This window comes from Thunnus maccoyii, chromosome 18, assembly GCF_910596095.1.
Source record: "Thunnus maccoyii chromosome 18, fThuMac1.1, whole genome shotgun sequence".
In the NCBI taxonomy this organism is placed as follows: domain Eukaryota; kingdom Metazoa; phylum Chordata; class Actinopteri; order Scombriformes; family Scombridae; genus Thunnus; species Thunnus maccoyii.
This window is the reverse complement of record NC_056550.1, coordinates 15,704,218-15,715,904: the sequence shown is the minus strand read 5'-3', so window position 1 is coordinate 15,715,904 and position 11,687 is coordinate 15,704,218. Positions and strand designations below refer to the sequence as shown.

Below are 11,687 nucleotides of genomic sequence, written 5' to 3'. Positions count from 1 at the left end.
CATAAACATTCTAATGTCTACACAGTATTCTGAAGAAAGTGTTATTTAGTCATTTCTAAGAAACAGACTTTATCCCCAGACCATAGTTTTATTATAGATGTACAATATTTCTCTTCTATGTGACACATTGTCTATGTACAAATGTAGAGAAGGAGCAGAACTCCGGTTGAATTCACTCTCTCATAATGCAAAGGGTTGAAGGACAGGACAGGACAGGGTCATCACATTTCAGGAAAGCTACACCTGAACTTGTCTACCCACTGCAGACACACCTCTACACTGTCCAGCACTTAAACTCTAAGGTAAACATTTAGTCAGGTAATGTTCAAGTGATTTGGACTGACAGCGTTAAGAATTTTTAGAGAACATCGAGCATACAGAACAAACGGATTGAAAACAGGAGGTTTGTTTAACCCCAAATAAAACTTTCTGACTATAACTGTAGTCTTTGTCAGTATAATAGTTTATTTCTGTTCATGTGGATTCTGTTATCACTATTATGTTTTTCTTGCTGTAATCGACAGAAAACCAACATGCACAGACTGCTATGATAAACGACCAGTCTTTGTTGCTAAAATGGCAATAACGGACATTTGACAGGGAGGTGTTTGGAGCACTGGAACATCCCCTTGTGTGCGGATTCACTTTGGCAGAGGAACAGAGCAGGTAATCCTCTGCCTTATTCACTGCAGTGGTTAGGTAGGTCTGTGCTGATCCATTCAGAACAACTGTGTGCCTCATCCAACACCCTGATACTCCTCGTTCCTCTGTCCTTTTCTCTAGAATGTGGCTGTCCTCGCTTTACGCTGTACCCTTTGCCATGTGATGAAGCATCTCAGTTCCAGGAAGACCTCTTACCTTCAAGGAGAAGAAGAAAAAAAAAATGTTTGTAGAATATGCCTTTTAGTCAATTGAACTGCAAGTGAAAAAAATAAAACAAAAACAGCCAACAGACATTTAGAATAAGCCAGACATGCTTGACATCCTTCTGAATACAGGGATGGCTTTAACGCAACAGCCACAAACCAGATAATAAAAGTTCTCCAAATAAATAAGTAAAGATACATCGATACTAATCCTACCTGGTTTGTGGCTGTCAGGAAGAACTAAACTATTTCTTTAATTTGGAGAAGAAGCCCCCCCCTCTTGTTTCAACTCTCCCACTTACCACTGTCGCCCCCACCTGGACAGAGATTAACACTGTCACTATCAGCCAGGTTTGTGACTAAATACGTCCTTCCCTAAAACCCCAACTTATCAAGGAAAACAGCAGGAATATAAGAGAAAAAGTAAAGACTTGCCGTCTTACCTGTGGTGGTGGCAGTGACACCGTTAACCGTCCCCTCCACTTCTGTCTCATCCTCAGCGTAGCTCATCAGTAGAGCTCTCTGTCTGTCTGTCAGCGTCCTGCACATGAGAACAACCTCTGTCATCTAAACAAAGTTGTTTACAGTCCTTGTGACTGGAAAATGTTCTTTTAAACCATTTCTTCTAGACCACAGTGAGTCATTGTATTCAATCACAAGGCCCTCTCATGTCTCCGGCTGGTATAAATGCAGCATTTAAAATTTTTGCCGGAACAAAAAGATGAATGATACGATGAGGTGTGTGTTTGTCTGTGGAGTCTTACTTGGGTACTTTTATTTTAAGATGGACATAGTGGTCACCGAAGCCATAGCCACTGACGCGCGCGATTCCCTTCCCTGCCAGACGGATCCTCTGGTCGGTCTGGATGCCTGCAGCGATCTGAAGGTTGAGAAAGCACACCAATCAATATAAAAACTATCAAGCTTTCTGTTCATGTTCTGTATATGCTGTATTTAGAGAAACCCAAGAATGTACCCGTCTACTTACTGATAAATTGAGTGTTTCATAAAGGCCCTGTACTCTGGCCGTGCCACCCAGGATGGCTTGTGCCACAGAGACGTAAAGGTCAGAGTGGATGTCTGCACCGTCCCTCCTAAACACTGGACTTTTTTGGACCTGGACACCAAACCAGAGCACATCACAATCAATCACGAATAGTTTCAAATCTTTAACGTTTCCAAGAAATCACCAGTGTAACACAGGTTGTCTGAGCTGTGTTAATTTAAAGTCCGAGAGCTCAGACAGCTCAATGCTTCTTACTTGCCCACACACCTGCATTATACACAACAATCTCATTACGGAAGATCTGATGGCAACCTGCACTTCCAGGGAAGCGCTTTTATCTCTGTTGGAATGAATAACAAATACTACCAGTTGATTTAGATACTCACCCTAAATGTGATGAAGATCTCCTTCTTCCCAACTGGCATTCTGACTGTCTGGCCATCCTCGACTCCTGAAAGCAAAAACAAACCACTTAAAGTGTGACGATATCTTCCTTTGCTTATGTAACACTCCCTCCAAAATCTATCTTTTAAGTATGAAACATTCCTTTGTGGGCTTAAAAAAGTAGACAGAGGCTGTGGTCAGCTTCGCTTCATGCTCAAAGGATAGACTATAAACTTTAAGGATAACACCAAGTGTACTTTCACTTTCCCTATGAGCATTACGATCTGTGAAGAGCCAAAACCCGCCAATAAACTACCCTCAAGGCTCCAACTATTTAATCTTTCTCTGGCATGTTTATCATTGTGTGTTTAGAGGGGGACTACTTTCACAATTTCCTGTTAAAATGCACAATTATTTGTCTTTATAAAGTCATGCTAGAAAAAATACAACAGATATTTCATCTAAATGATTATGTGTAATAGTGCAGATTAATCTATAAGCTGAATTATATCCATCTTGAAAAACAATGGAAGCCTACAACATCCAGAACATCAGGCAAATTTGCAACTGAACAGGCAGTGGTTGCTTCTGATGGTGGCTGATACACTGCTGGGTGTTTTTCGTGACCATTAATGGTGATGGTAAAAAAAACACCCTTCATGTAAACAGTACTGAATGGAACAGTTGAGTGTGACTGACCTGCAGGCACGGGAACCATCACGGTCCTCCTCTGCTTGGTCTGTCCCGTCCCACGGCAGGAGTTACAGGGGTTGGAAATGATCGTGCCTTTGCCCCCGCAGCGACGGCATGTGGAGCGCATCACAAATGGACCCGTGTTTACTGTCTCCTACAAAGGAAGAAAACACAACTGTTAAGTAAAACCGCACAAACGCATATACATTTAGGGCATTTTAGGAAGACAGGCAGCGTATGTCAGAGGTATTACCATGCCGGAGCCGTTGCAGGAATGGCAGTGCTGGACCTTGGTGCCTGGCTCGTGGCCCTTACCATCACAGCGCTGGCAGGCTGCGTCCATGTTAATGGAAATCTCTTTGTTGACTCCCTTTGCTGCCTGAGTGAATGTCAACTCCATGATGTACTGTGCCCAAAAAACAAAAAGAGCCAAAGATTAATAAATTATTTTTCTTCATCATTCACTCACAGAAATGACTAAATAAGCACCAGATAAGCTTTCAAATGCAAAACTGACACTACTCACGATGAAAGCCACTCACTGGTCTTACTGCCACTCTCTTATGTCCCAGCATACACAACTAACCTCCTGTGGCTGATCAAAGATGGCGTTGAAGTCCCCAAAGCCACGGCCTCCTGAGAATTCCCCGAAGATCTTGCGGAAAAGCTCCTCTGGGTCCACACTGCTGGCCTGTCCAGTCCAGTACTGCTGCCTTCCACCCGCCTGACCAGCATCAAAGCCTGTTGAGCCATATGTATCATACTGCTTCCTCTTTCCTTCATCACTCAGGACCTGGGAGAAACACACAGCGACATAAGAGGTTCGCGTAGGATTCTACTGGGATTGTTTAAACTGGAAGAGATAGCAGCGAATGTGTCAACTGCCCGAATAAAAACAAAGACCAAAACCTCATAAGCTTCAGCCAGCTGAGCAAATTTCTCCTTTGCTTGTGGGTCATCTTTGTTGGTGTCAGGGTGGTACTTTTTGGCCATCTGAGGAACAACAAACACAAAGTCACTCACTGTGGTAATTAGTCAGCTGAGGACCAATACAAGCTGTGAGTGAGTGTCGGGCAGGAGCAGACCTGGTAGTAGGCTTTCTTGATCTCTTTCTGGGTTGCTGTGCGAGGTACCCCAAGGATCTGGTAGAAGTCCTGCTTACTGCTGACAGGGGCACTTGTGTGAAAGGACAGTGTGCTGATTACGTGGGGTGATTTGAAACCTGAGAGGTGACAAACAGGGTGAGTAAATACCATATAGAACAGTGGAGCTGTATTATAGCTGCATCAAGGTAATACTTGATATGTGACTGCAATGTTTTGTTCTTCTAACAGCTGAGTTGTTGCACGTCACATCTTTAATTAGTTATGGTTACTTAAGTTACTAAATTTACTTGCTAGCCGAGCATTTAGAATTAAGTAGCACATCTTTTAATACACAGGTAAGCAGACATCTAGTTAACCTAACAAGATCTTTAAGAAGATTCAAGAAATACGAACGCTATTAAAGCTGGAGATGATCTACTGTGAACAATATGCTAGTGGCTCTGCCAGTTAATAATAACAAAGGTTCTTGACAAAGCAAATTATGAATATCAGTCTTGGCAAGTTCCCCTTGGGATGTGTTTATGGTTTGACGTTGCAGAGATGACTGGTTGGGGTTCGGGGCTGTGGTTGGTATCAGGTTAATGTAAGGGGGGAAACTGATCTGCACTAATAAGAGACTCTGACGGGCCACAAAATACAGTGGCATCATCCTCTTGCAAACTGAAATTGATGGCTATAAAACCAAGTTAGCTAAACTGACACATTTCAACAACTATGCTCATAAGGACATGCATGTGTGTTATTATCTTATCTTGAATGTATGTTTGAGCCGGTATGAACCAGGCTAAGTTAATGTAGTTGTCTTACCGTGCGTCACGAAAGTAAATCAGAAATTACAACTAATTTAGCCTACCCTAGCCTGGCCTAGCCTAGCATAGCCTAGCCTAGGCCGATACCATATGGTCAATACGCCACTCACCTGACAGCCCTCTCAATGTCAACGCTTTCCCTGCCCCCCCGCACTCCAGGCTCCCTCCCCGCCACGGTTTTCCCGCTCCCAGCGTAGAAACACTACGGACTCCTCCATGAGCAGCGCAGGCAACAGCACCGGCGGCCCGGCGGTGTCCAGAGGACACGATGACAGTAATCCAGCGTGAGGAACAGCGAGCAGCCGAGGACGCCATCATTCCTTCCACTGGTTTCTGCCCCGGACACACTGCGCATGTCCGGGACTGAGTGGGCGTCAACAACAACAACAACACAAAGTTTGATTCAAGATGATATCCTGTCAGGAAAAACGAGTTAGTCACAAACGGCCTGAGGAAAGCACACACAGGACTCACTTTCACAGAAGAGGCAAGCAGCCAACTGGACTGAACAGTTAATCATGTACAACTTGACTGTAACAGTTGCAGTGGGCAACCAAATGACTTAATAGTAGCACTAAAGAAAGCATAACTTGATTGAGCCTCGTGGAAAGTGATTAGTTTTTTGATTAGATGCTTAAAAGAAACCGGTATAGTAAAGCGAATTTAGTTTGTTTTTATATAAATATAAATCTTAATATACAGTCGCTGTTCCACACTCCAGTCCAGTAGGTGGCGGCAATAATGCACCCACAAACTGGTTGCCAACCGCCAATAAACTCGAAAGAAGAAGATTAAAAACTAGTTGCAAAAGTTTGTCTTTTAAATCTTGCTGTTGGATTTTATAGTGTCTACGCGAGTGGATACTGTAGATATCAGTTAGGACTGATTAAAAGTATTAAAACACCGAGTTCATTGTGAAAATGACAGCAAAATATTTTAAGACCCAGGGTAGCATGTGACAAAGCAGGGTATTCTCTTGTGTTTTAAAAGGAAAACTCCGCCCAACCGGACAGCCCGGTGGAGGAAACCGAGCGAACATCGCCGCCGCGCGGCCAGCCTGAGCTGTCAGCTGAAGCAGGAGCCGAGTACCAACCAGCTCGACAGAGACACCCGGAAGGCACGAAAGTCAATTTCAGAGAGCAGCATGAATCGCTTTAAGACCTCGAAATTCAAAAACACCTCTCCGAAAATTGCCAAGAAAGATGTGAGTAACTCACGAGCGTCTGAGTGTTGCCAGTAGCTAACATTAGCATTGATTATTAGCTGAGCTTCTTTAAGTGGTGTTTTGGGGAACGCCTGCCTGCAGGGGATGTTGAACTTCCTGCATCTGGAAGGCTGCATAGTATAAACGAAAATCTGAATCCACACACTGATTCACACAAACTACATGCTTCTACGAAGTACGAGCCATGTGGTTGCACAAAGCTGCTAGCCTACATCTGGTGTTGCAGTGACGTCCATCATAGTGTTATTATAGTAACGTTATAGCTGAACTATCCGAGTTTCCTCACTGTTTTTCAATAATAATAACGTGGTATTGTACAATTTTGATTGTTATGGTTTCCAAATGTGTACAGATTTGTTATGTCAGCCAAGTGGAAAGATACAGTACAAATTTGACTGGCAAATCCGATGACTGATATCTGATATATTACGACGTGCAGTATCTCCCCCAGTGAGAAGTGTCCTGCAGGCTGCATGAGGCGACATGTCTGGATGGGACTGCGCTGTCTTGCATACATATCTGCCATTTTTGTCATCCCCTGGACCCATTTGTTTCAAGCTGCAACGCCAGCAGCTCTCCTTGCTGAGGTGCATTATGTAATCCCCTGCCTTGTTTTTACTGAGGCAGTAAAATGCTTGGTATGTGCAGAGACAGTTGATGGTCTTGGTATCTCTCCAATCTCTGCACAGGATCTTATGACAGCAGGTGGTAGCTCTGATGCTGTGAATGTTAAACTAGCCCTTCACACAACAGACCCAATGAAAATATGGGGTTGTGGCTACTCTAGTGCTCAAGTCATGTGACAAGTGCTGTCATGTCCAACATTGTACAAAAGAGAAAAATGGGACAAGGAACAGAAAGTCAGAGAAGAGGCAGGTTTGTAGGGATGAAGAGACAAGCAAGATGAATGGGATGTTTTCGCCTTAGATGATCCAGAACAGCTTGAGTTTTCCCTCATGGTCACAGTCCTTATATGTGGCTAAATCAGACAAAATTAAGGTCGATTGTTATTTATGTTATTTAATTTCAAATTAAACTACTCTGACTCAACTTTAGCTTGAGCCTCTGACACATGAGTGACACATTTGTATTTGTGTGTTTCACTTGCCGAATCTGCTATCCTGTTAAAATAAGACGCATGCTTTTGAAGGGTACTTTAAAAATGCATGGCTGCATTAATAAAGCAGTAAAACATCTTTCCTCAGCAAAGCTGTTTCAGCTGTTAAGTGTCCTCTGTGGGGCTGTCATGGTTGGTCTGGTCTCTAACAGTTTTTTGAGGATTAGCCATAATAGTTGGAGCATGTTGTACAGGCACGCTGTCTTCCTGCCACTTCTGCCTTGTTAATGTTATGAAAGAGGCTTTAAGAGTTCTCTGCTGTGCAACACGGGGAGTCCTTCCACTTCCTCAGCACTTTGCTCATTCAGACGCACTAAAGTGTGCGTGCTCTCAGCTAGATCCCTCCCGATTATTGAAGTGTTCACTATCTTTCATTCTAGTTGAAACTTGGGTGTGCAAATAGTGTGTACTCCCTAATATTATGAAACAGATAAACTATGTTTTTTTTTCTGCTGGATTCTTCAGTATAGCCAGTTGGTTGTGCTCTTGTGTAGACATGTCAAGTGAACACTTAGGATTCTAGTCATTTTGTCAAGACCCACCACACTGTAGTCTGTTGAAACGCTTGGGCTCGAATGACATCTCTTTTCGTCTCTGTAACGTTATCTCATAGCAGTTTATCTGTGTGCATTAGCATGATTTGTTTCATCCCTTCTGATCCAATACCCGTTGCTTTCCATGTCTTCAAATCCAGGAATGGATCAACAATGTTCGTGGTGGCTCCTTCTCCTGCCAGGGGAACCACATCAAAGCCAGCTCCAAGCTGGTGGCCTTTAACACCGAGCAGGCCGGTATGATCAAGAATAATGTTTCCTTCCTGTACACAGAAATATCAGTTTCAATTTGACTTTATCTCATCAGGATAGACCTCTCAGTATCAGTACTGCCTTCCAGGAAGTCTTGTGTGCATATATTAAAAATACATAACAAAACAATTAAAAGTTATAAAACGGCAGCACCAAACATTGTCTGTCTGCAGACCACTTTTAAACACAGCATCCACTGGGTACAGTTTCAATCCTGACATGCTTGTGCTTCACATTGAATAGCTTAGGTGTCCACATACAGTATAATCTGTTAAGAAATTGAAGAAGATGAGCAAATGACAAAAAAAACAACTTCCTTTTATTCAGGAAAACATGCCAAAAGGTTTTGATTACAGAAGCAATGTTGGTCACTTAGTCATTTAGATACAGTGACTGATAATGAGCTCAGTAATCCATTGTTAGCAGGGAGGAAATGTTTTATTAGGAAGCACTATTGGGCACCATAAAGACTCAGGAAGAGTATTTTAACAGTATGATGGATGACAGTGTCTGTGTTTGTGTGTGTGTGTGTGGTTCCCTTTGTCTGCAGGTGGAGGTATGCTGGGCCTGTCTTCAATCAAACCTGGTCCAGATGGCCAATGGACAGTCACCCAGATTTCCTGCCATTCTGGTAGTTTTTCTGTCACAGTTCTTTTTTCTGCCTCTGCATAACTGCCATCACTCCAACGATCTCTTTAAAAGACTATTCGCATGGGAAATGCAAATGCCTTTTCTCAGAATTGAAATTAAGCCAGACAGCTATGACCCAGATCTGTGATTTGTTTTCCATTTGTTTTCTCCTCCTCTCTGTCAGATCTGGTCACTGATATGGACTTTTCTCCTTTTGATGAGAGTCTCCTGGCAACATGCTCTGGAGATGAAACGGTGAGCTCTTCCAATGCCCTCCTTCTTTGTATCCTTCATTTGTTCTTTCTTTACTTCTTCTTCTTCTTCTTCTATGTATTGATCTTGTTTTATCTTGTTGCACTGTGCTACATAAGTCCACTTTCCATCCTCTCTGGCTTCTCTGCTTTGTTGTTCCTGGCAGGTCTTTGAATATGATATATACCTCCTTGGTTTTTTGTTATATAAACCTTTTGAAGACTCCCTCATCTAAGCACATTATCCTCAGCCGCAGGTGCCCTGGCTTACTGGAATCTGCTGAGTGTGAGTCTGCATCTTTAGACTCAGCAGCTCGGTTTACCAGTGGGACCTGTGTAAACACACATAACTGTACCCGCCACACATAGACCTACACACACACCAGAGTGGTTTGCAGTGCCCAACATCTGCAGAGCAGTTACTTGACTTGACTTTTATCTTTTGCCAGCAGGGCATATTGTTCCAGCGACATGGTTGTGCTGAGCAAGTTAAGTGAGAGTGAAACTGAGTGAAATATGACTCTTGGGACTTAAATAATGATCATACGGTGTCATTTAATCAGCTGTCATATTGCAGCTTCAGCGAGAAATCCAAACTCCAGATGAACTGACAAGAGTCTGCGGATGGGTCAATATTGAATGTCTTCTCTGGTGTGGCTTTAAAAATACCTGTTTTAGTAGTTGAGGTTTTACGATCATTACTGCCAAAGGGGAAAGAAGAGAAGTTTCAAAGGGGTAATTTGCTGAAATGATTTAAGATATTATGGAGACAAAGAGACACGATTACCAAGCCATGTTTTCTCTGTAGCTACATCTCTTTCTCAGATGACCCTTTCACCCACTATTTTCATATTTCTCTCTGTGTGTACAGGTGAAACTGTGGCGTTTGTGTGATCCAGAGGTGGAGCAGCCCAGCGCGCCGGAGCTGACTCTTTGCCCCGGTCAGGGCAGGCTGGAGCTGGTGGTCTTCCACCCTACCTCCTCAGGTTTGCTGGCCGTCAGCACGGCCAAGTCACCCCTCATTTGGGACACCAGCCGCCAGGATTCACCGCTAGCAGGTAACCACAGCTGGCAGCATAAGCTGCATGTGCACACAATTTAAATTAAAACACACCACAACCAGAATTTCTTTCGTCAAAAGTCTTTGTTGTACATCACGCACTGTCTGTTACATTTAACATTTCAGTCTCTGTCAATTAGGCTTCAGTTTATGTTGTGGCTTGTTTTGTTTCTATGTGTAACATGAATATATATTTGGAATGGAGTGAAGCGGTTGGTTTCCTTTTTTGTCATTGGGGACTGTCTGACTGACACTGCCTACGTTTTGCAGCCCTGTGGCTCTGTCTAAGTGCTGGAGCAGCAGAGGTAATATTTTGGTTTGCAGTCCTGGTCCCACTCTCCCCACACTGGCCTCAGGATATAGTCACTATCCTCTGGCCTCACCCCCCCACCCCACAAACACTGCGCCCCCCTATCCCATGACAGCTGGCCTGGCTGCTACTGCTCACTGCTGATCCAACTTTCATGAGCTGTACCCCCCACCACACTGTTTCTCATCACCTTCATTCAGAGTTTTCTTTTTACATGGTTTGAAGAACAAAATCTGAACGATAAAAATCTGTATTTGAATGAGTGTGTGTTTGGGTTCTTTTTTTTTTTTTTCTTTAGTGTTTAAATTTATGTCACATCACATTGTGTGTTACTGTCTTAACAAGTGTGCTTCTCATCTCTTTTCATCTGTTTGGTATCATGGTGGAACTGAACAATTCACTCAAGCTGTGCTGTGCTCACTTATGGCACTGCACCCTAATACGCGTCATGCTCAGAATTTCTCTCATATGCCTAAACTATAAGGATGTTTGATGCATTCTTTGGTGTGAATCATCTGTATTTTTCAGTGTGTTCTCTGTGTGTGAATCATCTGTATTTTTCGGTGTGTTTTCTGAACTCTGTGTGCTTTATTTATGGCCTCATCTCTCCCCTGCATTTTTGCTGCAGTAACCTTTCAGATGTTAGATGTCTGTGGTCTTTGTCTTGTCTGTGTGTATGTGCCGTCATTCTGTATTCATAGTTTGTAGGTCTAAATCTTTTACTTTTTAAAATTTTTTTATCCCTGCCTAACATGAGCACTTTGTCTCTTTTCCTTTCCTCCTCTTGCCTGTCTAAATGATCGTATGCGTCCGCAGTTCTGGAGCAGCACGGTGATCAGCTGCAGAGTCTGAGCTGGAAACAGGACGGCTCCCTGCTGGCTTCCTCCTGCAAGGTGAGGACACCTAACACTGCACCAGATGAGTAATCCAACAGCTTCACCTTACGTTTTTATACAGACTAAAGCTGATTAAGTAGAAAGTGTATGCTGTTTCATTCGCGCTCCTCACTCAATTGAGGCTTGATTGCTGTAGTTGCTGTGTGTGACCACTAGAGGAAGCCAGTGGCTCACATTTAGCGTGGCGTGCCTCACTTTGGACACCGTTGCTCCTGACCTGTTAATATGTTTATATAAGGTTTATTCCATTAAAATGTCAACAAGAGTGACTTTTATAAAAAGGGTGGAGATCACATCACACATTTGATTAGGAATTAGTGAGCGGTTGTTGAATTTTTTTCGGAGGGAAAAAGGATAAACATGGTAAGCCCTATGACGTAAGTGATGTAATAGCCAGTTTGTTTTAACACAGTAATAATGATGACAAAGCAGTTACAGAGATCTTGGCCATAGTTGATAGAGTGCATGTGGAGATTTTCCTTGTCAGACGGGAAACCGTATTAATTAGGGCTCTGACAAGGGCACGAG

General features: G+C 43.2%; 2 protein-coding genes across 3 annotated transcripts in view; one reads left to right on the top strand and one right to left on the bottom strand.

The window, feature by feature from the left end:
• Positions 1-444: 444 nt before the first annotated feature.
• On the bottom strand, positions 445-5,229 carry dnaja3a (DnaJ heat shock protein family (Hsp40) member A3a). Its single transcript, XM_042391665.1, has 11 exons — positions 4,975-5,229; positions 4,035-4,171; positions 3,859-3,942; positions 3,536-3,742; positions 3,203-3,355; positions 2,956-3,103; positions 2,259-2,323; positions 1,855-1,983; positions 1,631-1,746; positions 1,310-1,407; positions 445-858 (listed from the first exon to the last, which is right to left on the bottom strand). The coding sequence occupies exons 1-11, from the start codon at positions 5,180-5,182 to the stop codon at positions 836-838; spliced, it is 1,368 nt and encodes a 455-aa protein (XP_042247599.1). The 5' UTR covers positions 5,183-5,229; the 3' UTR covers positions 445-835.
• Positions 5,230-5,315: 86 nt separating this feature from the next.
• Positions 5,316-11,687, top strand: part of LOC121883413 (mitochondrial import inner membrane translocase subunit tim16-like) — a 116,231-nt gene continuing 109,859 nt past the window's right edge. Inside the window, exons 1-6 of one of the 2 annotated variants that reach the window (XM_042391658.1) lie at positions 5,316-6,068; positions 7,901-7,997; positions 8,563-8,643; positions 8,827-8,897; positions 9,765-9,951; positions 11,080-11,156. In XM_042391658.1, coding sequence (XP_042247592.1) covers positions 6,009-6,068; positions 7,901-7,997; positions 8,563-8,643; positions 8,827-8,897; positions 9,765-9,951; positions 11,080-11,156 — 573 coding nt within the window. In that variant the 5' untranslated portion in view covers positions 5,316-6,008. The remainder of the gene's footprint in view (positions 6,069-7,900; positions 7,998-8,562; positions 8,644-8,826; positions 8,898-9,764; positions 9,952-11,079; positions 11,157-11,687) is intronic. The other variant, XM_042391660.1, reaches the window with a different exon arrangement.

Bases quoted from the DNA above. Each gene is read 5' to 3' on its own strand.
- dnaja3a (XM_042391665.1), bottom strand. From the start codon at position 5,182: ATGATGGCGTCCTCGGCTGCTCGCTGTTCCTCACGCTGGATTACTGTC. The intron at 3,104-3,202 runs GTAATACCTCTG...CTTCCTTTGTAG, and splicing joins CCTGCAACGGCTCCGGCATG to GAGACAGTAAACACGGGTCC. The intron at 2,324-2,955 runs GTCAGTCACACT...TTTTGCTTTCAG, and splicing joins GATGGTTCCCGTGCCTGCAG to GAGTCGAGGATGGCCAGACA.